Source organism: Coregonus clupeaformis, chromosome 19 (genome assembly GCF_020615455.1).
Source record: "Coregonus clupeaformis isolate EN_2021a chromosome 19, ASM2061545v1, whole genome shotgun sequence".
In the NCBI taxonomy this organism is placed as follows: domain Eukaryota; kingdom Metazoa; phylum Chordata; class Actinopteri; order Salmoniformes; family Salmonidae; genus Coregonus; species Coregonus clupeaformis.
Genome location: NC_059210.1, coordinates 52,833,455 through 52,858,351, shown reverse-complemented (window position 1 = coordinate 52,858,351; position 24,897 = coordinate 52,833,455). Strand labels below are relative to the sequence as shown.

The window sequence follows — 24,897 nt, the reverse complement described above, 5'->3', positions numbered from 1 at the left end:
AAACTACCAATAGTGTGTTAACATGCTAAACAGATCATTTGTGTCCGTGTCTAACGTTGTGTAAAGTTTTGGGGTTAGTTTTGACAGTTTGAGTGAGTACGTCGTCAACTTATTCAGCCAGTTAGTTAGCTAGTGTGACGTCACAAGAGGCTACACAGCTTTCAGCGGGATTGCTCAAGTAGTGCAAGGAGACAAGGTTCAAACAAAACAAGGATTTTATTATAGGTCTTGGGAAATTAACGAAAATATAACAAAATTCTGTTCTCTTGTGGCTCTTTAAGGGTTAACAGTTCAGGGATGTCTCTTCCACATCCAAAGTCATAACTCTCACTCGCTCAGATAACTTTTCCCCAGCCTTACTGTAGTCCACGTTGCAGCTAGTGGCCAACCCAGCAAAAAGTCCTTCCAAATGTCCCTCACGTATTTCCACAGGTGCATATATCCAAAGGTGAGTATTTCCCAAAGGTAAGTATCTCCAAATCCTTATATTCCTCATGGAAGTGGACGAGCAGCACTCTTGTCCTCCAGAGAGCCCAGGTTGGAGACTGTGTGTCTTCCCTTCCCAAACCTTCAGCTCATCAGCTCCTCATTTGTTTCAGCTGCGTGGGAAGATTGGCCATAGAGGGGTGGAGTTCCCGACCATACCAGCAGATGGAGCCATAGCTGTCTGGGTTTGCAGCCACCTCAGGGGGATGTAACGTCCCTCCAGGACACAGCCTCTCGTGACATCACACATCCCCCTCCTCGGGACCGACGTCCTCGTCGGGTAAAGGCAGCGAAGAAGGCATCACGCCGGGAGAGGGCGTCCGCATTGCCGTGGTGCTTGCCAGACTGCTCTCCCTTCAACTCCTCCAACTCTAGGACCAGGGACTCAGCCTCCTGTTGTCTCTCCTTGAGTTTCTTACTGAACGCATCAGCCTTGGTTTTAGCAGAGTTTAGCTTCTGTTGAGCAGCTTTCAGTTCCTTCTCTCTCTCTGCCTCCGCATTCTTCATCTTGTTCTCCAACACCTTGTACTTCTCCTCTGCCTTCTTCTGGACCTCCTTACTACTGCGCAGGGTCTCCTCACACTCCTCGATGGTCCTGCGCAGCCTCTCCAGCTCCTCCTGTTGCTTAGGAAGGAGCTCTGTTGGAGTTTAGCCTGGAGGATATCTAACTCTTCTGTCTTCATGTCTAACTGTTGCTTTAACAAACGATACCTCTCAGCGGTCCCCTTCAGACCAGACAGTTCTTTGTCCAGATTCTGTAGCTCCGTCTCTGTGTCGGTCTGGGCACCTGCCATCCCTATCAGAGCCCGGGGCGGGAGTGAGTAACTCGGAGGATTGCACCGGAGCCTTCCCAGGATGAGTCTTGCCTCTCCGTTTCCGAGGTACTCGGGTTATCCTCTCCTGAGACTCTCTCCAGAGTGGGTAAAAGGCTGGGCAGTCTCGTCCAATTAGGACAGGGACGGGGAGGGAATCAACCACCCCCGCCGTCGTGTGTATGGTTCCCCGTGTGCTGGTCATTGTAAGTTCAGTAATGGGGTATTCTCTGGTGTCCCCATGGACACAGGAAACTGGGAGGACTTTCCCCGGGGTCAGACACGTTGGGCCCACCCAAATCCTTACGCACCAGGGTGGCCCGGCTACCAGAATCCAGTAAGGCCTCCACATCATGGTGATTCACAGTTACCGGGCAGGTGGGGGGTCGATCTGGGCCGCCATCTACGACTCCCAAGAGCGAGGCAAAACGGTGTGTGGGTGCTGAGCTGGAGGACTCCGCAGTGGGCATAGGTTCATCGGCTGGTTTCCCACACTGCCAGGAGATATGTCCCATCTCCCCACACCGGTAACACTGTCGAGTTTCCCCCTCCTGGTGTACTCTTCTTGGACCCGCCTGGTTTCTGGCTCCCCCTGGAGCCGGGATAAGTCCTGACGTGGCTGGGTTCGAGACCTTGGGGTCCTTTGGACGGGTTCTTCCCATTTGTGGTGGGGCCGCACTCCTGGGGTCTTTTCGGGACGCATTCAGCATCTCCGCTGTGGCCTGGTACTTTTCCACAGCTTCCACGGTCAGATCAGCCGTGGTCAAGGCCTGTTGACTGATGAACCGTTTTGCCTCATAAGGCAGGGCGCGTAGGTAACGATCCACCACAACGGCCTCCACCACCGCCGCTGCTGTATTCCTCTGCGGATCCAGCCATTTCCCTTGCGATTCGGACAAGTTCATGCATCTGCGCCCGAGGAGGTTGGTCTGGTTGGAAGGTCCAGCTGTGAAAGCGCTGGGCCATACCAAACTTTGTGAGTCCATATCTGCTGAGGATCTCAGACTTCAGGGCATCATAGTCAGTAACCTGGTCAGGGCCCAGGTCCCGGACAGCATTCAGCGATTCCCCGGTTAGAAAGGGGGCTAACAGACCAACCCACTGTTGCTTGGGCCAGGCTTCCCTAGTGGCCGTGGCCTCAAATGCATGCAGGTATGCCTCAATGTCATCGGTAGCTCCCATCTTAGATATAAAGTCACTTGCCTTTATTGGGCGGGTATTTTGGACAACCCTCTGTCTCTGCAACTGCAATTCCTCTGCCTTCAGAAGGTTGGCTTTCTTTTGCTCCTCCAAGAGAGCCACGTTTGCTTGCATCTGGGCTTGCTGGCCAGCAACAAGGGCTTTCAATATGTCCTCCATTTCAGTCGGCGGGGAGCCTACGGCCAACTTGGAAAACTGGGTGATCAAACCTTCGGTATCCTCCTCTGACATGCACTATTAACGCTTGAGCTTGCCCGTATTCTCCACCATCTGTGACGTCACAAGAGGCTACACAGCTTTCAGCGGGATTGCTCAAGTAGTGCAAGGAGACAAGGTTCAAACAAAACAAGGATTTTATTATAGGTCTTGGGAAATTAACGAAAATATAACAAAATTCTGTTCTCTTGTGGCTCTTTAAGGGTTAACAGTTCAGGGATGTCTCTTCCACATCCAAAGTCATAACTCTCACTCGCTCAGATAACTTTTCCCCAGCCTTACTGTAGTCCACGTTGCAGCTAGTGGCCAACCCAGCAAAAAAGTCCTTCCAAATGTCCCTCACGTATTTCCACAGGTGCATATATCCAAAGGTGAGTATTTCCCAAAGGTAAGTATCTCCAAATCCTTATATTCCTCATGGAAGTGGACGAGCAGCACTCTTGTCCTCCAGAGAGCCCAGGTTGGAGACTGTGTGTCTTCCCTTCCCAAACCTTCAGCTCATCAGCTCCTCATTTGTTTCAGCTGCGTGGGAAGATTGGCCATAGAGGGGTGGAGTTCCCGACCATACCAGCAGATGGAGCCATAGCTGTCTGGGTTTGCAGCCACCTCAGGGGGATGTAACGTCCCTCCAGGACACAGCCTCTCGTGACATCACACTAGCTAGAATAGTTAGCATATTAGCTAGCCATCGCTCTCTGTCAACGAACCAACCCCTCCTCCCACGGTATGAAACACACAGAGAAAGCCAAGCTAACGTTAACTAGTCACCCATGTTTTGAATTCCTTTTAAACGACTCTGGTTACCAGTATGTAAAAAATTAAATAAAAATAAATGTAGGTTATAAACGTACCCTTAGTAGCTACTGTTAGCTAGTTAAGTGTAAAGCTAGCTACTGTATCTACCTCAATTAACTCGTACCCCTGTACATCGACTCGGTACTGGTACCCCTTGTACATAGCCAAGTTATCGTAACTCATTGTGTATATATTTCTCGTATTATTATTTCTCTTTTCTTTTTTCTTTTTTCATTGTTGGGAAGTAAGCATTTAACTGTTAGTCTACACCTGTTGTTTACGAAGCGTGTGACAAATAACATTTTATTTGATTTACTAGACTATGCTTCGGAGGGGGATGGGCAGGTAGCCTACACACGCACACACACTGGCAAATAGTTTCAGCTGGCAGGCAGACACTGGAATACGTTTCTGAGTGATAGAGTGAGGGCTTTGCATAGGCGCTTTGTTGCATTTTTTGTGGGACTGGAAAAAAATGCCCGGAACGTAAAATAACGTTATTAACCGGTTCCCATGCTTTTAAAATAATGGTTCTGTTCCAGAACAGTATAGATCACTTTCGTTTCCAGTTCTGATTCTGTCCTTCATAAAATGTATTTATTTTCCAGTTTTCGGTTCTATTCCCTGAACCGGTTCCAACCCCTGGTACACATGGTGATTTACCTCCTCTCTGTTCACTGCAGACTGATGTCAGTTAACGCCACCATGGGTGCTGCTAGTCAGTGATAGATTCAGGGAGTCCATGGAAAGTTTGGGGAAAGGACTGTGTTTATTTTACTGTGATAATAGAGGAATACAATAGCACCTGTGTACTGCACTGGAACAGACCTCATTCAGAGGGGTTGGGTTAAATGCGGAAGACACATTTCGGTTGAAGGCATTCAGTTGTGCAATTGACTAGGTATCCCCCATTCCCAGTACAGAATGTAACCTAAAGGGAATACTCTGCAGAATAATTGTTTTTGAATAGTTGAGTAGTGTGGTTATGGTTACACCAAAAGGGAAACAACACATTACACGAGACAAGGTCCTGAGGTAATGACATTTCCAGTGGCTTCTGCAGCCAGTCTTACAAAATGTAACAAGCGAAACACAAACTGAAATGAAATTATTTGACAATGCATGCTATTGTATTATACACAGCCTGTTATAGAAAGTAAATGTTGGCTTTCTCTACTGTTAACGCACCATTATTTTAAGCAGTTCATTATCAAGCACAGTAATTCAATAAGTATTGGATTATCCAATGAGGTGTTTTGAGGAAATAGAATACTATAATACTGGGAACCTCAATTTACGGCTTTCTCACATTCGGTCCAATAGCCGAGAGACTTGGAAGTCTGGCAACGCAAGACTACTGTATAGTAAACACTTTAGGTATGTATTTAAACACATTTTCAGGCCTTACATTGTGTCCTGTGAGCTTTTATTTTGGGGAACAGGTGTGGAGTTTCTTTCTCTTAATAGGATGATTTAAGCCATTTACATTCCTTCATAAGAAGGCATAAATCTGCAAATATCATAATTACCATAAAGTAGAATAATGCATGGCCGATGCATACAGTGCCTTCAGAAAGTATTCATACCCCTTGACTTATTCCACATTGTGTTGTGTTACAGCCTGAATTCAAAATTGATTAAAAATAATAATAATCTCACCCATCTACACACAATACCCCATAACGACAAAGTGAAAATGTGTTTTTAGAAATGTTTGCAAATGAAATACAGAAATATCTCTTAGGACCGACTGGCCCTTGTTCAATCTGTCTGGATTACTGCAACTCGTGGTTGGCTAGGCTCCCTGCCTGTGCCATTAAACCCCTACAACTTATCCAGAACGCTGCAGTCCGTCTGGTGTTCAACCTTCCCAAGTTCTCTCATGTCACCCCGCTCCTCCGCACACTCCACTGGCTTCCAGTTGAAGCTCGCATCTACTACAAAACCATGGTGCTTGCCTACGGAGCTGTGAGGGGAACGACACCTCCTTACCTTCAGGCTCTGATCAGACCCTACACCCAAACTTGGGCACTATGTTCATCCACCTCTGGCCTGCTAGCCCCCCTACCTCTACGGAAGCACAGTTCCCGCTCAGCCCAGTCAAAGCTATTCGCTGCTCTGGCACCCCAATGGTGGAACAAGCTCCCCCACGACGCCAGGACAGCGGAGTCACTGACCACCTTCCGGAGACACTTGAAACCCTACCTCTTTAAGGAATACCTGGAATAGTATAACAGTAATCCTTCTAAAAAAAATAAAAAATCCCTAGTCCGTGCCAATGACAAGCATACCCATAACATGATGCAGCCACCACTATGCTTGAAAATATGTAGAGTGGCACTCAGTAATGTCTTGTATTGGATTTGCCCCAAACATTACACTTTGTATTCAGTACAAAAAGTAAATTACTTTCACAAATGTTTTGCAGTATTACTTTAGTGCCTTATTGCAAACAGGATGCATGTTTCTTTATATTTGTATTCTGTACAGGCTTCCTTCTTTTCACTCTGTCAGGTTAGTATTGTGGAGTAACTACAATGTTGTTGATCCATCCTCAGTTTTCTCCTATCACAGCCATTAAACTCTGTAACTGTTTTAAAGTCACCATTGGCCTCATGGTGAAATCCCTGAGCGGTTTCCTTCCTCTCCGGCAACTGAGTTAGGAAGGACGCCTGTATCTTTGTAGTGACTGGGTGTACTGATACACCACCCAAAGTGTAATTAATAATTTCACCATGTTCAAACGTCTGCTTTTTTATTTTTACCCATCTACCAATAGGTGCCCTTCTTTGCTAGGCATTGGAAAACATCCCTGCTCTTTGTGGTTGAATCTGTGTTTGAAAATCACTGCTCGACTGAGGGACCATACAGATAATTGTATGTGTGGGGTACATAGATGAGGTAGTCATTCAAAAATCATGTTAAACACTATTATTGCACACAGAGTGAGTCCATGCAACTTAGTATGTGACTTACATTTTTACTCTTGAACTTATTTAGGCTTGCCATAACAAAAGGGTTGAATAATTATTGACTGAAGACATTTCAGCTTTTAATTTGTAATTAACATTTTAAAATGTTAACAATTGTGGGTAGGCCAGTGACAAAAAAATCTAAATGTAATCCATTTTAAATTCAGGCTGTAACACAACAAAACGTGGAAAAAGTCAAGGGGTCTGAATATTTTCTGAAGGCTAAAGAGTTGTCCGTGAGGTATTTAACACCAAGCAGCTTAACGTAAATGTCATGTCTGGGTGTATCTTCGTTTCTTACAGGATTGGACTGGAAAGAACTTACTTCTTAATTCCCTCCTTGTGTTTTGGCCAATCACACCATCTTTACTCTGAGCTGAGGTCCAACCAGATTTGTGAATGAATGATTGGGTGGGCCCCGACGTCAATGTGGTGGGACTACTACAGATCCCACCCAGCGATGGATTCCCACTGTCTGAGAGCTCACACTTCTTTGGTAAGCAATGACTAGCCTGGTCCCAGATCAGTACTGTATGTGCTTCATCCAACTCCTCTGCCTATTTTTGTCATGCAATACATAATATGCAGTGTACCATATTATATACAGTATATGCACATGGCATGCCAATGATAGTTAGGAGAGTTGGCACATGCAGATCTGGGATCAGGCGATCCAGTTGCCACCTATGACACACATTACCCCTCAGTCAGTTGCAGCCAGTCACACAGGCCAGATGTGAAAGCGACTTTACACATTACCAAACCAACTACCTTATTGATGGGCAGAAATGTGACAGTCAGGTTAATAAGTAGCCGTGAAAACCTTTGCTCCCCTTTGGCATTCCTGAGTCAGTCCTCAAGCAAGCACAAAACTGTTCCGTTTTAGGACTATTGAACCAGCATTTTTATGGAGAATTTAATTTTCAGAAAACAATAGAGGGAGTTATGCTGAAGTAGAAGAAGTAACGGTAAGTGTAGAGCCGCAGAGGGGGATTACTTTTCAGGTGGTCAGAGAAAGAAAGAGGGAGAGAGGGAGGGAGGGAGAGAGACAGAGAGAGAGACAAAGAGAGAGACAGTGAAAGGGAAGGTTTTTATCCTGGGTGCACTGGGTCACCCTGAGATGGCCACGGTCCAGATCAAACATTCTGGAGGTCAGTATCTCACGTCCGTCGATTGTGTTGCGTCAGTTTGGGTTATGTGTGTTATCAGATGATTTTGGATTAATTTAACACTATAGAACTGTACGGCTACATTCCAGCAGTTTTTTTGTTGCCCAGTATGTATTTTGACCTTAATGTATTTTAATTAATAAAAGTGATATGAAGGAATCAAAATAGTTAAAATGCTAGCTGACGTCTAACCATCAAGGGTTCATGCTGACATAATAGGAATAGGATTATTATATTTTATGACAGTAGATAAACCTGATGATAAAGCATTTCTGAAATATAGAAATGTGTATAATATAAGTAGAAATATATAGATATATGCAGTAAGTACTATATCTCTTTGGAAATAGTTTGTTAGCTCAAGCTGTCCTGTCATTCTGCTGTGACAGTGTTCTGTGAGAGCGTGAGGATAAAGGTAGACTCGGCGAAATGACGTTGCCATGAGCAGCACCGCAGATATTGAGATGAGCAAGATGCAAGACTTCGCTCTTACACAGTCACACAGTCACACACAATATATATATTTATATGTTCTTATTCCATTCCTTTACTTAGATTTGTGTGTATTAGGTTTTTGTTGTGGAACTGTTAGATATTACTTGCTAGATATTGCTGCACTGTCAGAAATAGAAACACAAGCATTTCGCTACACTCGCAATAACATCTGATAACCATGTGTATGTGACCAATACATTTGATTTGATTTGATTTGATTTATCTGCGCATGTGCACGGGTTAGCTTCATGCTGTTACAGCGTGGTAGCCAGGACACCAAAACAGTGGAGAAGTTGAGCCTCACGCTTCAACGCTCTTAGTTGTTACAGAAATTGACCCACTATGCTGTTTACTTTTTACATCTACGTCATATCACTGAGACTACCTTTAAGTTTTGCTGGGTTTATATGTGACTGTTTAGATTACTATCCCCTGTTATGCTAACGTTTAAATACTCAGATTAAGTCACTATCTAATACTACTGTAAAAGCTTCTGCTGGGAAGTGGTTTTTGTCCGATCAGATAAATGGTTTTGTTTTGTCTCACTATCCTTGGGAAAATACAGGATTTATTGGCTTGGGAAATGTGTAGCTATTGTGGCTTTTCTAAACCATGCTGACAAAATGCTGACTTGTGTGTTGGCTATAAAGACTTAACAGGATTAAAATCATCAGTTTATTGCACACTTCTATTCAGTGATACTATAATTTAATCTATACCTCTTTCTTTTCTCCTTCCAGATATTCTGGCAGAGCAAGGGAGCCCTCTGCTCCAGGACCAGGAAGTCTTACCCTTCACCAGCTATCCCAGCATGCAATACCCCTCGGTGGAGCCCACCATGTCCTCCCCACCAATCTACTCCAGTCAGAACTACTACCCCCAGTACAGCAGCGATGAGTGGTACTCACCCACAGGGATGTATGAACTGAGGAAAGGACCCCAAGAGGGCACTTATAATGCTGAAATGGAAGAGGCGTCCACCGTAGTGCCTGCGGTGTGCAAGAGAACCCGGCACACATCCCACACAGGCAGGGTCAAAGGGGAGGAGCTGTGTGTGGTGTGTGGGGACAAGGCATCTGGGTACCACTATAACGCTCTCACCTGTGAGGGGTGTAAAGGTATCAAATCAATATTTTTTTTAATGGTCACATGCTTTGTAAACAACAGATGTAGACTAACAGTGAAATGCTTACTTACGGGCCCTTCCCAACAATGCCGAGAGACAGAAAATACAGAAATATTAGAAAAGTAATAACAATAATATAATAAAAGTTATAATAAATACACAATGAGTAATGTTAACTTGGCTATGTACACGGGGTAGCAGTACCGAGTCGATGTGCAGGGATTTCAGGTAATTGAGGTAAATATGTACACTATCAGTCAAAAGATTGGAACACCTAGAGTGAGGGAAAAAAGTATTTGATCCCCTGCTGATTTTGTACGTTTTCCCACTGACAAAGAAATTATCAGTCTATAATTTTAATGGTAGGTTTATTTGAACAGTGAGAGACAGAATAACAACAAAAAAATCCAGAAAAATGCATGTCAAAAATGTTATGAATTGATTTGCATTTTAATGAGGGAAATACGTATTTGACCCCTCTGCAAAACATGACTTAGTACTTGGTGGCAATCACAGAGGTCAGACGTTTCTTGTAGTTGGCCACCAGGTTTGCACACATCTCAGGAGGGATTTTGTCCCACTCCTCTTTGCAGATCTTCTCCAAGTCATTAAGGTTTCAAGGCTGACGTTTGGCAACTCGAACCTTCAGCTCCCTCCACAGATTTTCTATGGGATTAAGGTCTGGAGACTGGCTAGGCCACTCCAGGACCTTAATGGGCTTCTCCTTGAGCCACTCCTTTGTTGCCTTGGCCGTGTGTTTTGGGTCATTGTCATGCTGGAATACCCATCCACGACCCATTTTCAATGCCCTGGCTGAGGGAAGGAGGTTCTCACACAAGATTTGACGGTACATGGCCCCGTCCATCGTCCCTTTGATGTGGTGAAGTTGTCCTGTCCCTTTAGCAGAAAAACACCCCCAAAGCATAATGTTTCCACCTCCATGTTTGACGATGGGGATGGTGTTCTTGGGGTTATAGGCAGCATTCCTCCTCCTCCAAACACGGCGAGTTGAGTTGATGCCAAAGAGCTCGATTTTGGTCTCATCTGACCACAACACTTTCACCCAGTTCTCCTCTGAATCATTCAGATGTTTATTGGCAAACTTCAGATGGGCCTGTATATGTGCTTTCTTGAGCAGGGGGACCTTGCGGGCGCTGCAGGATTTCAGTCCTTCACGGCGTAGTGTGTTACCAATAGTTTTCTTGGTGACTATGGTCCCAGCTGCCTTGAGATCATTGACAAGATCCTCCCGTGTAGTTCTGGGCTGATTCCTCACCGTTCTCATGATCATTGCAACTCCACGAGGTGAGATCTCGCATGGAGCCCCAGGCCAAGGGAGATTGACTGGTCTTTTGTGTTTCTTCCATTTGCGAATAATCGCACCAACTGTTGTCACCTTCTCACCAAGCTGCTTGGCGATGGTCTTGTAGCCCATTCCAGCCTTGTGTAGGTCTACAATCTTGTCCCTGACATCCTTGGAGAGCTCTTTGGTCTTGGCCATGGTGGAGAGTTTGGAATCTGATTGATTGATTGCTTCTGTGGACAGGTGTCTTTTATACAGGTAACAAGCTGAGATTAGGAGCACTCCCTTTAAGAGTGTGCTCCTAATCTCAGCTCGTTACCTGTATAAAAAATCACCTGGGAGCCAGAAAAATCTTTCTGATTGAGAGGGGGTCAAATACTTATTTCCCTCATTAAAATGCAAATCAATTTATAACATTTTTGACATGCGTTTTTCTGGATTTTTTTGTTGTTATTCTGTCTCTCACTGTTCAAATAAACCTACCATTAAAATTATAGACTGATCATTTATTTGTCAGTGGCAAACGTACAAAATCAGCAGGGGATCAAATAATTTTTTCCCAGACTGTATTCATTCAAGGGTTTTGCTTTATTTTTACTATTTTCAACATTGTACAATAGTAGTGCTCCTGAGTAGTGCTCCTGAGTGGCGCAGTGGTCTAAGGCACTGCATCGCAGTGCTTACTGTGCCACTAGAGATCCTGGTTCGAATCCAGGCTCTGTCGCAGCCGGCCGCGACCGGGAGACTCATGGGCGGCGCACAATTGGCCCAGCGTCGTCCAGGGTAGGGGAGGGAAATGGCCGGCAGGGATGTAGCTCAGTTGATAGAGCATGGCGTTTGCAACGCCAGGGTTGTGGGTTCGATTCCCATAGGGGGCCAGTATAAAAAAAACAAAACATTAATGTATTCACTAACTGTAAGTCGCTCTGGATAAGAGCGTCTGCTAAATGACTAAAATGTAAATGTAGTGAAGACATCAAAACTATAAAATAACACATGGAATCATTTAGTATCCAAAAAAGTGTTGCAAAAACCATCAAGCGCTATGATGAAACTGGCTCTCATGAGGACCACCACAGGAATGGAAGACCCAGAGTTACCTCTGCTACAGAGGATAAGTTCATTAGAGTTACCAGCCTCAGAAATTGCAGCCCAAATAAATGTTTCACAGAGTTCAAGTAACAGACACATCTCAACATCAACTGTTCAGAGGAGACTTTGTGAATCAGGCCTTCATTTTCGAATTGCTGCAAAGAAACCACTACTAAAGGACACCAATAATAAGAAGAGACTTGCTTGAGCCAAGAAACGATCAATGGACATTAGACCGGTGGAAATGTGTCCAAATTTGAGATTTTTGGTTCCAACCGCTATGTCTTTGTGAGACGCAGTGTGTGCGAACGGATGATCTCCGCATGTGTGGTTCCCACCGTGAAGTATGGAGGAGGAGGTGTTATTGTGTGGGGGTGCTTTGCTGTTGACACTGTCAGTGATTTATTTAGAATTCAAGGCACACTTAACCAGCATGGCTACCACAGCATTCTGCAGCGATACGCCATCCCATCTGGTTTGAGCTTAGTAGGACTATCATTTGTTTTTCAACAGGACAATGACCCAACACACCTCCAGGCTGTGTAAGTGCTATTTGACCAAGAAGGAAAGTGATGGAGTGCTGCATCAGATGACCTGGCCTGCACAATCACCCGACCTCAACCCAATTGAGATGGTTTGGGATGAGTTGGACCGCAGAGTGAAGGAAAAGCAGCCAACAAGTGCTCAGCATATGTGGGAACTCCTTCAAGACTGTTGGAAAAGCATTCCAGGTGAAGCTGGTTGAGAGAATGCCAAGAGTGTGCAAAGCTGTCATCAAGGCAAAGGGTGCCTACTTTGAAGAATCTCAAATATAAAATATATTTTGATTTGTTTAACACTTTTTTGGTTACTACATGATTCCATATGTGTTATTTCATCGTTTTGATGTCTTCTACAATGTAGAAAATAGTACAAATAAAGAAAAACCCTTGAATGAGTAGGTGTGTCCAAACTTTTGACTGGTACTGTACATATAACTAGGAATAAACAGTATCAGCTGTGTATGTGATTCGTAAAAAAAAAAATTGTGCAAAAAGGCTCAATGCAGATAGTCTGGGTAGCTATTTGGTTAACTATTTAACTAACCATTTAGCAGTCTTGGGGGTAGAAGCTGATCAGGGTCCTGTTTGTTTCAGACTTGGTGCATCTGTAACGCTTGCAGTGCGGTAGGAGATAGAACAGTCTTTGACTTGGGTGGCTGGAGTCTTTGACAATTTTTTGGGCCTTCCTCTGACTGACACTGCCTGGTATAGAGGACCTGAATGGCAGGGAGCTTGGCCCCAGTGACGTACTGGGTCGTACGCACTACCCTCTGTAGTGCCTTGCGTTCGGATGCCAAGAAGTTGCCATACCAAGCGGTGATGCAGCCAGTCAAGATGCTCTCAATGGTGCAGCTGTAGAACATTTTGAGGACCTGAGGGCCCATGCCAAATCTTTTCAGCCTCCTGAGGAGGAAGAGGCATTGTCGTGGTGCCCTCTTCACGTCTGTGTGGACCATGATAGAGCCTTAGTGATGTGGACACCGAGGAACTTGAAGCTCTCGACCTGCTCCACTACAGCCCCGTCGATGTGAATGGGGGTTTGCTCGGCCCTCCGTTTCCTGTAGTCCACGATCAGCTCCTTTGTCCATTAAGGGGGAGGTTGTTGTCTCGGCACCACACTGCCAGGTCTCTGACATCCTCCTCATAGGTTGTCTCATCGTTGTCGGTGATCAGGCCTACCACCGTTGTGTCATCAGCAAACTTAATGATGGTGTTGGAGTTGGGTGCGGTCACACAGTCGTGGGTGAACAGGGAGTACAGGAGGGGACTAAGCACGCACCCCTTAGGGGCCCCTGTGTTGAGGGTCAGGGGGCGACCTGTCAGGAATTCCAGGATCCAGTTGCAGAGGGAGGTGTTCAGTCGCAGGGTCCTCAGCTTAGTGATGAGCTTGGAGGGCACTATGGTGTTGAACGCTGAACTGTAGTCAATAAACAGCATTCTGACATAGGTGTGCCTCTTGTCAAGGTGGGAGAGGGCAGTGTTGGTTACAATAGACATTGCATCATCTGTGGATCTGTTGGGGGCAGTATGCGAATTGGAGTGGGTCCAGGGTGTCTGGGATGATGGTGTTGATGTGAGCCATGACCAGCCTTTCAAAGCATTTCATGACTACAGATGTGAGTGCTACGGGGCAATTGTCATTTAGACAGATTACCTTGGCATTCTTGGGCGCAGGGACTATGGTGGTCTGCTTGAAACTTGTAGATATTACAGACTGGGTAAGGGAGAGGTTGAAAATGTCAGTGAAGACACTTGCCAGCTAGTCAGCGCATGCTCTGAGTACTCGTCCTGGTAAGCTGTCTTGTGAATGTTAACCTGTTTAAAGGTCTTACTCACATCAGCTACAGAGAGCATGATCACACAGTTGTCTGGAAAAGCTGGTGCTCTCAAGCATTGTTCAGTGTTGCTTGCCTCGAAGCAAGCATAGAAGGCATTTAGCTCCTCTAAATCCGACTAGTGTCAGAGCCGGCGTAGTAGGATTCGATCTTAGTCCTGTATTCACGCTTTGCCTGTTTGATGGTTCGTCAGAGGTCGAAGTGGGATTTCTTATAAGTGTCCGGATTAGTGTCCTGCTCCTTGAAAGTGGCAGCTCTAGTCTTTAGCTCGGTGTGGATGTTGCCTGTAATCCATGGCTTCTGGTTGGGACATGTACGTACAGTCACTGACTGTGGGGATAACGTCGTCGATGCACTTATTAATGAAGCCAATGACTGATGTGGTAAACTCCCACAACGAACCCACAACCCTGGCGTTGCAAGCGCCATGCTCTACCAACTGAGCTACACGGGGCCATCGGATGAATCCGAAACATATTCCAGTCTGTACTAGTAAAACAGTCCTGTAGCTTAGCATCCGCTTCATCGGACCACTTCACTGGTACTTCCTGTTTGAGTTTTTGATTGTAAGAAGGGATCAGGAGGATAGAGTTATGGTCAGATTTGCCAAATGGAGGGCGAGGGAGAGCTTTGTATGCATTTCTGTGTGTGGAGTAAAGGTGATCTATAGTTTTTTTTTGCCTCTAGTTGTACAGATGACATGCTGGTACAATTTCAGTTTCCCTGCATTAAAATCACCGGCCACTAGGAGTGCCTCCTCTGGATGAGCATGTTCTTGTTTGCACCGTCTTTTTCTCTTCCAAGTCTCGGGGATTAAGGCCTGGTCCGGGGTGAGCAGTATGTCCTGCGCTGCCGACTCGTTGAAGTAGAAATCTTCCTCCAAATCGAGGTTAGTGATCGCTGTTCTGATGTCGAGAAGCTCTTTTCGGTCATAGGAAACGATGGCAGAAACATTATGTATAAAAAAAGTTCAGCGCAAAAAAACACAAAATAGCTGAATTGGCCAGGAGCCTGTAAAACTGCAGCTATCTATTCCAGCGCCATTCTTTTTTGTAAGAACAGTAGTTTAGTGTTACATTTAGATCATAGCTGTAGACATTGAAGTGCTATGGACTGCAAAGATAGTGCCAAAAAAGAGTATCTTCCACATTCAGCATTTGAGAAAGCCCTCTATGGATGGGCCCACATCTTCTCAAAGGCTGTGCATATCACTTCTGGTGAGGTGATTCTACATGCACAAGTGAATTAAAGTCTTGTTAACAGCTGAACACTTATTAAGCCTGCGGCTTGTTGGTTTAGTAATGCTGTTCCACAGGGGAAATGTAATTGTGAGGAGGGAGAGACGTTGATGCCACAAGTGACTCATAAGAAATGTGTTATTGAAAGAGCTAGTAGTTGATAAGAATGTTGTTTTTGACTGGCGTTGCGTTCATAGAGGACTAGAATGAAAAGAGATTACATTAGGTGATCATTAGTTGACCTGGTGGTGATAAGGTTCTGTTTATCTTCAGTTCTTTTGAAGATTACTCCACTGCAGTGGGAAGTAAGGCGGTACGGTCCGGTACAGCATACCGGCAAATAAATAGTGGTGGTATGCCTTACCGGTAAAACATGAGCCTATCACAATAATTAAAACAAAATGTCCAGAAAACTGTAGGCTATTACACCACTTTCTATCATTATCGCAAGTCAGAGGCATGGAAAATCAACGAATGGGCTTGAAAACGGGTGGTAGACTATAGCCTACTCTCCAAAATGCGATGTGGTTAGACTAGAACGCAGACATTTTGCCAAGGCAGAGAAGAGTGGTCGACACCGAGACGCGCACAGACAGCAGTGGATGCATCAATATTATATTTCCTCATGACAAGGAAAAATTAATGAATTGTTTCTGGACTTCACACAGTGCCAAGTAAGCATTACTTTACAGCAGCTCTTCATGTACAAATTGTGACAAACCACAACTAACAAACCACAACTAACAATCCATCTTTTAACTGTTTTACGACAACATCGTTTTATTATATTTTGTGTAAAACCCCAGGTGAATGGGTGCAAGTGTAATTCCACCCTGTTGGGGTGGACAATGGCAAGGTTGTGGTCACTGGGCTGTCCTGCCTCATGTCTGAGCTTAGGTTTGTGCCTCGTTGGTTCACCCTCCGGATAGGGTTCCCTCTCAGCTTTCATCTGTATAATAGCGGAGGGAACCGGAGCTAAGCAATGTTAATGTGTGTCATTGTACTCATCACCCTGCACTTGAATGTCTAATTACCTGTTAGTACTATGAGTTACACTGTTGAAAGGGGTTAATGTTAATGGTTTGAAGCACCCCTTGGGCATATGTCAAGGCCAAGGGCATATGGCATAGATCAGCTACAATCCAATGCCATCATTCCATTAGAGGTGTAGTTTATGGGTGACCATGTACCTGTATCGCGTCATAGTATTTGTAGGGCAAGTCTATCAGGTTTATTCCAATATTGAGCTAGTCAGTTTCGAGGACACTTCACCTTCACAGTACATAATATCACTAGTATTTCATCATATCACCAAAGACTGAGGTCACTGGGTAATAGTGTTGATCACTGCCTTCAGGCTTCTTCAGGCGGAGCATCACCAAGAACGCTGTGTACAAGTGCAAGAATGGAGGGACCTGTGAGATGGACATGTACATGCGGAGGAAGTGCCAGGAGTGTCGTCTCCGGAAGTGCAAGGAGATGGGCATGCTGGCAGAGTGTGAGTATCAGCCCCCGCAAACAGCTGTTCTCCATGATACTGTACCCATGATGCCACTCTTAATGGTACAGACTGTGAAGTACTGGTATTATGAATAAGGAAAGGGAATAATAGTCAAAGGAAACCATAAACCATCATTACTGAAAGATGTACAGTACATTTTACAGAAAGTTCATGACGTAGGGAGGAACCTCCATGCTTATTCACTCTTGATGGTCTTTACTCCAGAATCCATGTAGTTGCAGCATTAGCAATGCGTGGGTAAAATCACTGAGGAAGCCAAGCCAGTAAAAAATCCAAATTACAACCTATGTTGTGATAATTGCGTTGTTTGCTCTATAACCCATTCGTTCATACGCCACCATGATATATAATAAGGCCATGACAACAAAAAGACAACAGTCACGCAGTGGTGGAATGAATTCAACTACACATCCGTTTGTTTCATCACAGACCGGAGAGCAACATCTGTCCGGTGAAGTCCACAAAGCAAATATTGCATGTAGCTGTCACGACTTCCTCCGAGGCTGCCACCTCTCCTTGTTCGGGCAGGCTTCGGCGTTCGTCGTCACCAGCCTTCTAGCCACTGCCACTCCTCATCTCATCATTCCATTTGTTTTGTCTTGTCTATTACACACACCTGGTTCATATCCCCTCATCAGTACCTGTATAAGTGTTCCCTCTGCCCCCTTGTCTTTGTGTGTGATTGTTCATTGTAGAGGATATATAGCTCAGTGGAGCTAGATTTGGATTGTGTATCGCCGGGATATTCACCCGTGTGCCTTGTCTTCCCCAGTGCGCCGTTTACCGCACTGGTGTATATTACGCATTGCTGCGTACCTCTGTTTATTTGAATAAACCATTTATTCCGTGATTTCCTCTCCTGCGCCTGACTCTGTCCTAAATCACCCGCTACAGTAACAAATAGTTATATGACCTGCAACATGGTCAAGCAAGTTAAATGTTTTCGACAGTTTACTAAACAACTACTGATTTAGAACCAAGGAGTTACCGGAAGTCAGCACAAAGACAACAGGAGCACTGCCTCCGCTATTTCAGCACCATTTCATACATTGTCACGTATACGCCGGGAGTCAGGAAGCAGGTGCAGAAGGTGAGTTTAATAATGAAGAATGCGGATAAACAAAACATGAGAAGCGTACAGACCGTGAATGAAAACAAACTAATACTGCCGGATGACTGAGGCTACTGATTGCTAAATAAAGGGAAGGTAATCAAGGTGATGATGAAGTCCAGGTGTGCGTAATGATGGGGAGCAGGTGTGCGTAATGATGGTTCCAAGACCGGTGGTTAGTAGACCGGCGACGTCAAGCGCTGGAGAGGGGGAGCGGGTGTAGGCGTGACAGACATTTAAACATCATCAAATCATCAAGGCTATATATGCTTAGATTAATACACTGAAAACAAACTTAAAGATACCAAAAACGATTCAGTCCAATCATGTGGCTGTCCATGGTACTGAGTTCTGTGTGTGTGTGTGTGTGTGTGTGTGTGTGTGTGTGTGTGTGTGTGTGTGTGAGCACACAAGTAAAACACATTTCTGACTACTGTACTTGTAGACTAGTTGAATGCCAAAGCCATCCTCCTCTCTTTCATGTTGGCAAAACGGTCTATGGCTCTGTCATACAGTATGCTTTTAGTTTTTGTTGTCATAGGCTACCTAGCTAAAATTCTTGCTAGCCTAACTTCCTCGCATGGGCAACAATGAACCAGCTAAGTTAGCTAGCTACACTACATTACGATCTCGACAAACCATTTCTGTATGGACCTCGCTTTATGCACGGGGGCATTGTCATGCTGAAACAGGAAAGGGCCTTCCCTAAACAGTTGGAAGCACAGAATCGTCTAGAATGTAATTGTATGCTGTAGCGTTAAGATTTCCCTTCACTGGAACTAAGGGGCCTTGCACGAACCATGAAAAACAGCCCCAGACCATTATTCCTCCTCCACCAAACGTTAAAGTTGGCACTATGCATTGGTGCAGGTAGCGTTCTCCTGGTACCTCCAAACCCAGATCCGTCCGTCGGACAGCTAGATGGTGAAGCGTGATTCATCACTCCAGAGAACGCATTTAATTATTTTATGGATCTCCTACACTCTTAGAAAAAGGTTCCAAAAGGGTTCTTCGGCTGTCCCCATAGGAGAACCCTTTTTGTTTCCAGGTAGAACCCTTTTTGGGTTCCATGTAGAACCCTCTGTGGAAAGGGTTTTATATGGAACCCAAAAGGGTTCTACCTGGAACCAAAAAGTGCTCTTCAAAGGGTTCTCCTATGGGGACAGCCGAATAACTCTTTTAATATTGCGTGACTAACCATATTGCTATTTCTTATGTGCAACAGAATATCTTGCCAACGTCAGGAAATTAATTTGGTGATAACACCATCTCTTTGATATACTACTATGTGCATTTTTACGTGAGAGACTATATTGCAGGTTTTATTAACTCATGGTACTTGTTACTTGATGCACATACTATACGGTATTACCTGCCCGTACAAAAATGAATATTCAAACCCTTTCTTTTAATTCAACTGAAGCACGGGCATATCTAAGGGCACCTTTAAGAATAAGTGCACCTGCTCTTTCCCACTAGAGCAGGGTTCCCCAACTGGCGGATCGCGGGCCGAATTTATTGGACCCCAAGTTTTCTGAGCAATTGTTGTTTTCAGAATAAAATACTGATAATAATTGGGTTGGACATAAAAGAGTGTAAAACACCAGCCAATCAGCTCCAAGGGATTAGGATTTAGGAAACCTGTTCCAAAGTATTCCCACGCATAATAAAGAGATATAAGTGATTGTATATGCACATTTAAGCAAGGTTTGAAATTATTATGTTTTAGTCAAATATTATATCTCTTTGGGCTACTTGCGGTCAATTTGCAGTCTACTAATTATTATTATTATTTTTTTTTATTATCTTGGATTTCTTCAGTAGTATTGAATGTGACCATTCATGTATCCATTTACTTTTTATCAGTTTAGGATCAACATGGTTAAAACAGAGCTATCACACTCTCAGTATTTGATTCTGATTGACGTGTCTAGCTGTGATTGACGTGTGTCTAGCTGTGATTGACATGTGTCTAGCTGTGAGCCTGACCCCCTGACTATCTCTTCATAAGACTGTGTGATAGCATCATACTATTCTTTCAATGCACTGGAGGCAGTCTCAGATCATAGCAGAGAACTGTCTTTGTGGATTCTGACACAACTGCTTTGAATTCCACTGAGGGAAAGTGTGTTATACTTCTCACAATAGAAAGGTCTCACCATTGTTGCTCTTAAAGGAAAGACTGTGGAAAGATAGGAGGGAGGGAGGGAAGAGAGTGGGGGGAGTAGGTGGACAGAGTTTGGCTCATGTTGCTCATAAATGTTGTAAAGAAGTTGGGATGAATATTGCAGGTAGCAGGCGTTCAACAGCCCTGTCTGTTGGCGCTACAGTGCTTCCTCCGCTGACTCCTGTTAGGCAGGTCTGAATGGCTCTCATGGCCTGATCTCGCAGTCTCCTTTGGTCTCACTGTAAAAAGAGCCAATTCTGAAAGGTCTTCATTCAAAGGAAACATTGATCATAGATTTTTCCCTGGTTTGGCAGATCTTTACTGAAAGGAGTAACATTGACATACTCCCTGCATAAAATACAGGGGTTGTATAATTTAGAATAATATCACACTGATAGAATTTGTAATAATGGAGAAATCCCCAGTTGTCGAAAATAGTTCCCTAATTATCTTAACTTTACATCTGTGCTAACTGCTTACCTTAGGTGATAATCGTTGTTCAAAATGTACTCAATAACTTTCTCAAACCCATAGCTATACTATGAAGCCACTTTAATAAAATATCAAACGGCCTGCTGTAGCACTGGGCATCAGGCCTGGCTGGCTGGCTACAGTGCATTCACAAAGATAATCATTATTGAACAAGTAGGGGTGAAATTCTCCTTCAACACTTTGTGTTTGAACCCATCATGTAATTCTGTGTTGTTGTTGTTTTTATCGCACTGCTTTGCTTTATCTTGGCCAGGTCGCAGTTTGAAATGAGAACTTGTTCTCAACTGGCTTACCTGGTTAAATAAAGGTGAAATAAAATAAATTAAAAAATAATCAATGCTCACAGGTCTGCTGACAGAGATCCAGTGTAAATCTAAAAGGCTGAGGAAAAACACCAAGGCCTCCCTGGGAGAGTCCACTGGGGACGAGACAGAGGGGGGAGACAACGGAGACACCAAACAGGTCACCTCCACCACCAAACTGTCAAAGGTAAACTCTCCCCCTTTTACTCTTTAGAATGTTTTTTTGCTCTTCAAAATGAGCGACATGTCAGTGATTCCCAATTTAGGAATCTAAATACTATCTACAAAATTATTTTAGATGTTTATAAACTCAGACAAAATAACTTTTTCCTGAAAGACCTTTTCTTTGTTTAAAAAAGTGATTATTCTTTTTTCTTTGATTGTCTATTTTTCTTTATCTAAATATAAATGCCCTACACTGATTACTGGATATGGGAATTGCATGAAAATGAAGAAAAAAAGTTCCTCAGCTGCAGTTTTCTTTGATCCCCATAAGCCAAATGTTAAAGTAAACTATGAATATTTAAACAGTTCTAAAGTCCTGTTGCCACCAAGGGATTGTATTACTCACAGCTAAGACTGACACATTACAAAGTATGACTCCTAAATAGCCCTAGTGTTATACAGAAGAGATTCAAAACGGATAGCTAATGGTTTTATTGCAGGAGAAGCTTGAGCTCAGTCAAGAGCAGCAGGCGTTCTTGAGCTTCATCGTAGAAGCTTACCAGAAACATCGAATTCCTCAAGACATGGCCAAAGAACTGGTACGTGATATCTCCTACAATTCTAGGAAATTCTGTCCCACTGGGCACATACGTCAGTTCAATGTCTATTCCATGTTGGTTCTACATAATATCAGTGAAATGACGTGGAAACAACTTTGATTCAACCAGTATGTGCCGAGTGGGGTGTGTTTTTCACCAAGCCATAGTGTATGCTTTACAACTCAAACATGTTCATAGTTCATGGAAGACAGCAAGAGACCCTTGCAACATATCCCAGAACAGATATGACTTACACCACATGCTCTCTATCCCAGTAGAAGTAAGACTGTTTTTTCCCCTCAAGTCTTAGATGAAGTTACATAACACTCCTTATCAGCCAGCAGTGTCACTTCACCCATATTCTGTAATTATATCCCCTTTGTGTGCCCTTGTTGTTTCTCCAGCTACAGGAGCAGTTCAATGCAGAAGAGAACTTCCTCCTTTTGACAGAGATGGCCACCAGTCATGTTCAAGTGCTGGTGGAGTTTACCAAAGACATTCCAGGTCTGGACTTCTATTAGGCTACGATGATCATTCCAATATTTTCTATATATAAAAGGTTTAAATAAATAGATTACTCCCATGGATTATCAGTCAACATCGATATCAGTCAACCTCTGGCCTTTTGTACCTCGGTACTCCATACTAATAGTCTAATCGGCTCCTTGACACATCATAGCAACATGATAACAACAAATAACTTTTATGACTTAATATAATAGGACCGAGCAGGTGTTGACATGGGTCATCATTGTGATTCAAGACTGTGTTCGCCAACTGAGCAAAAGCCGAGGCATTAACTCAGGGAGCTAACACAAGTCTTTTTTCGTTGTTTTTATATTACCTTTATTTGACCAGGGAAGACATACAGTATGAGACACAAATATACACATTTTACACAAAATATACATATATACACGTTAAAATACAAAAACACAGTCATGGGAAGCACAAATAAAACATCACAAATCACCCAGAAAAACAGTTACATTCCTCCACAAATAAGTCCCCAATCAATACTCTAAACTGCCCGAACGGCACCAGAACATTAAGATGAATTGTATTTAGAATGTTGTTCCAGCAATACAGTGCATTAAATAAAATCAGATTTACCTAGCTCGGTGGAGACCCTGGGAACCTCAAGAGTTAACCAATCTTGTGAACGGGTTAGGCAACTCAGGTGTGTATACTTCAACAGCAAAGTTAGATAAGACGGAAGTTTATGAAGTAGGGCCTTGTAAACAAAGAGTGAGTAATGTAGAGATCTATGGGTCTTTAGCGATGTCCAGCCAACCTTTTGATACAGAATGCAGTGTTGAGTATCAAAACTGTCACCAGTAACAAAAGAAAGGGCACTAAGGTAGATAGCATCTGAAGGTTTAAGAGTAGTAGCAGCTACACTTTGATAAATAACCTCACCGTAATAAAGAACAGATTGACTGAATAATCTGCTTCCCACTGCTTAGAGAAAGGCACAAACTGTTTCTGTAGAAAAAGCCAACTTTAAATCTTAGCTTCTTAAGAGCTAATCTATATGTTTTTTAAATGTCAAATCCATATCAATCCAAATGCCTAAGTATTTATATGCGGGAACACGTTCAATTGGAGAACCATCTAATGTAGTTCATCTGAAACATTCTTACGAGAGTTTAAAAACAATATGTTTTAAGTTTTAAATCAGCAAGGGATTCCTGCATAGCTATAAAATCTGACTGTAGTTTTGACACAGCCAGATCAACAGCCGGGGCAATAGCATACATAATAGTATCAGCCGCATATAAATGAAGTTTACAATTTTTAACAGATTGACCAATGGTGTTTATATAAATAGGGAAGAGAACAGGTCCCACAATCAACCCCTGTGGTACACCTTTATGCACTTCAAGAAATTCAGACTTAACCCCATCAATCACGATGGCCTGAGTTCTGTCACTAAGATAATCATGAAACGATGAACAGGTGTCAGAACTCAGGCCTATTGAGGACAACTTATTCAATAAAATAGCATGATCAACAGTATCAAAAGCTTTTGACAGGTCCACAAACAAAGCAGCACATTTCCTTTTAGTGTCTAAAGCATTGACAAGATCATTAACAAGTGGTTGGTGTAATAGTGCTATGCCCAGGCCTAAACCCTGATTTGTTTACATTCAAAATAAATGTATCAGATAAAAAAGAGCAAAGTTGGACATTTACCAAGGACTCAATAATCTTAGCTAGACAAGGAAGCCTTGCAAGGTCTCAGGCAAGGTTACTCTTCACACAAGCGTAGTTCACCAAACCAACTCTGTTACATTACATTGAAATGGAAAGGTAAGTCTTCCTTAACTAATCTCCCCTGACTGTGTGTGTGTGTCTGTGTGCGTGGGTGGGTGCATGTGTGCAGGTTTCTCAGCCCTGGACCATGAGGATCAGATAGCTCTGTTGAAGGGCTCGGCAGTGGAGGCCATGTTCCTGCGCTCAGCACAGGTGTTTACCAGGAAGCTACCCCATGGACACACAGAGGTGTTGGAGGACAGGATACGCAAGAGTGGTGCGTTCATACTGGGAAACTGGCGCATACAAGTGAAAATACTACAACAATACTCCAATATCCATCCACAAGTCTACTACTGCTGCTAGAACTAAATGGAGGTTATCATTATCATTATCATTATCATTATCATCAGTAACATGATCCTCGAAAACATCTTCATTGTAAACATCATCATCAGCTCAATCATCATCATGAACATCACCCTAAAATGTCAAACAAATGTTTACCACAATCCATGCTTGGTATGAAACATTCATGTCGTTGGTAGGTTTCCGGCACTTTTATCCACCACACACACGCGCGCGCACACACTCAGGTCTGCTGTGAATAATGGATAGGACTGCTTTATCTGACGATCTAGCTGACGAGGCTGGCAGCCTAGCAGTGTACTGACCTGTTGATCCTTGCCCAGGTGTGGGTTACCCGTGTAAACGGACCCCTGCCTGTCGGATAGCGTTTCATTCCATTGTGAGCGTGTATGGGCAATGTGCCAGGCAGGGTGGTAAAAGAGGGATGTCTTCAGGTGCTAGCTAGACTGTATCAGTTAGAGCTATGCCCATGATTTATTGTCCATAAACGTTGGTATTGTTGGGTATCGGATGGCAGTGTTGTGTGAGGTGGCATGAATAATTCACTAAACATCCAATTAATTGTACTGGTCATAACACATCAAACGGGAGGATCTTGCTTTGACATTCTGATATTTGCTTTATGCCATTGGC

At 43.7% G+C, this 24,897-nt stretch overlaps 1 protein-coding gene across 5 annotated transcripts in view; it reads left to right on the top strand.

Moving 5' to 3' along the window:
- LOC121532254 (bile acid receptor-like) overlaps positions 1 to 24,897 on the top strand; it is a 37,557-nt gene that overhangs the window by 10,695 nt on the left and 1,965 nt on the right. The window contains exons 1-8 of one of the 5 annotated variants that reach the window (XM_041838086.2): positions 4,793 to 4,886; positions 6,785 to 6,977; positions 8,886 to 9,263; positions 16,639 to 16,779; positions 20,920 to 21,062; positions 21,541 to 21,639; positions 22,044 to 22,143; positions 24,026 to 24,172. In XM_041838086.2, the coding sequence (XP_041694020.1) occupies positions 6,881 to 6,977; positions 8,886 to 9,263; positions 16,639 to 16,779; positions 20,920 to 21,062; positions 21,541 to 21,639; positions 22,044 to 22,143; positions 24,026 to 24,172 (1,105 nt within the window). In that variant the 5' untranslated portion in view covers positions 4,793 to 4,886; positions 6,785 to 6,880. Of the gene's footprint in view, positions 1 to 4,792; positions 4,887 to 6,784; positions 6,978 to 7,264; positions 7,450 to 7,546; positions 7,633 to 8,885; positions 9,264 to 16,638; positions 16,780 to 20,919; positions 21,063 to 21,540; positions 21,640 to 22,043; positions 22,144 to 24,025; positions 24,173 to 24,897 lie in introns of those variants that run through there. The other 4 variants (XM_041838085.1, XM_041838089.2, XM_041838088.1 and 1 more) reach the window with 4 other exon arrangements.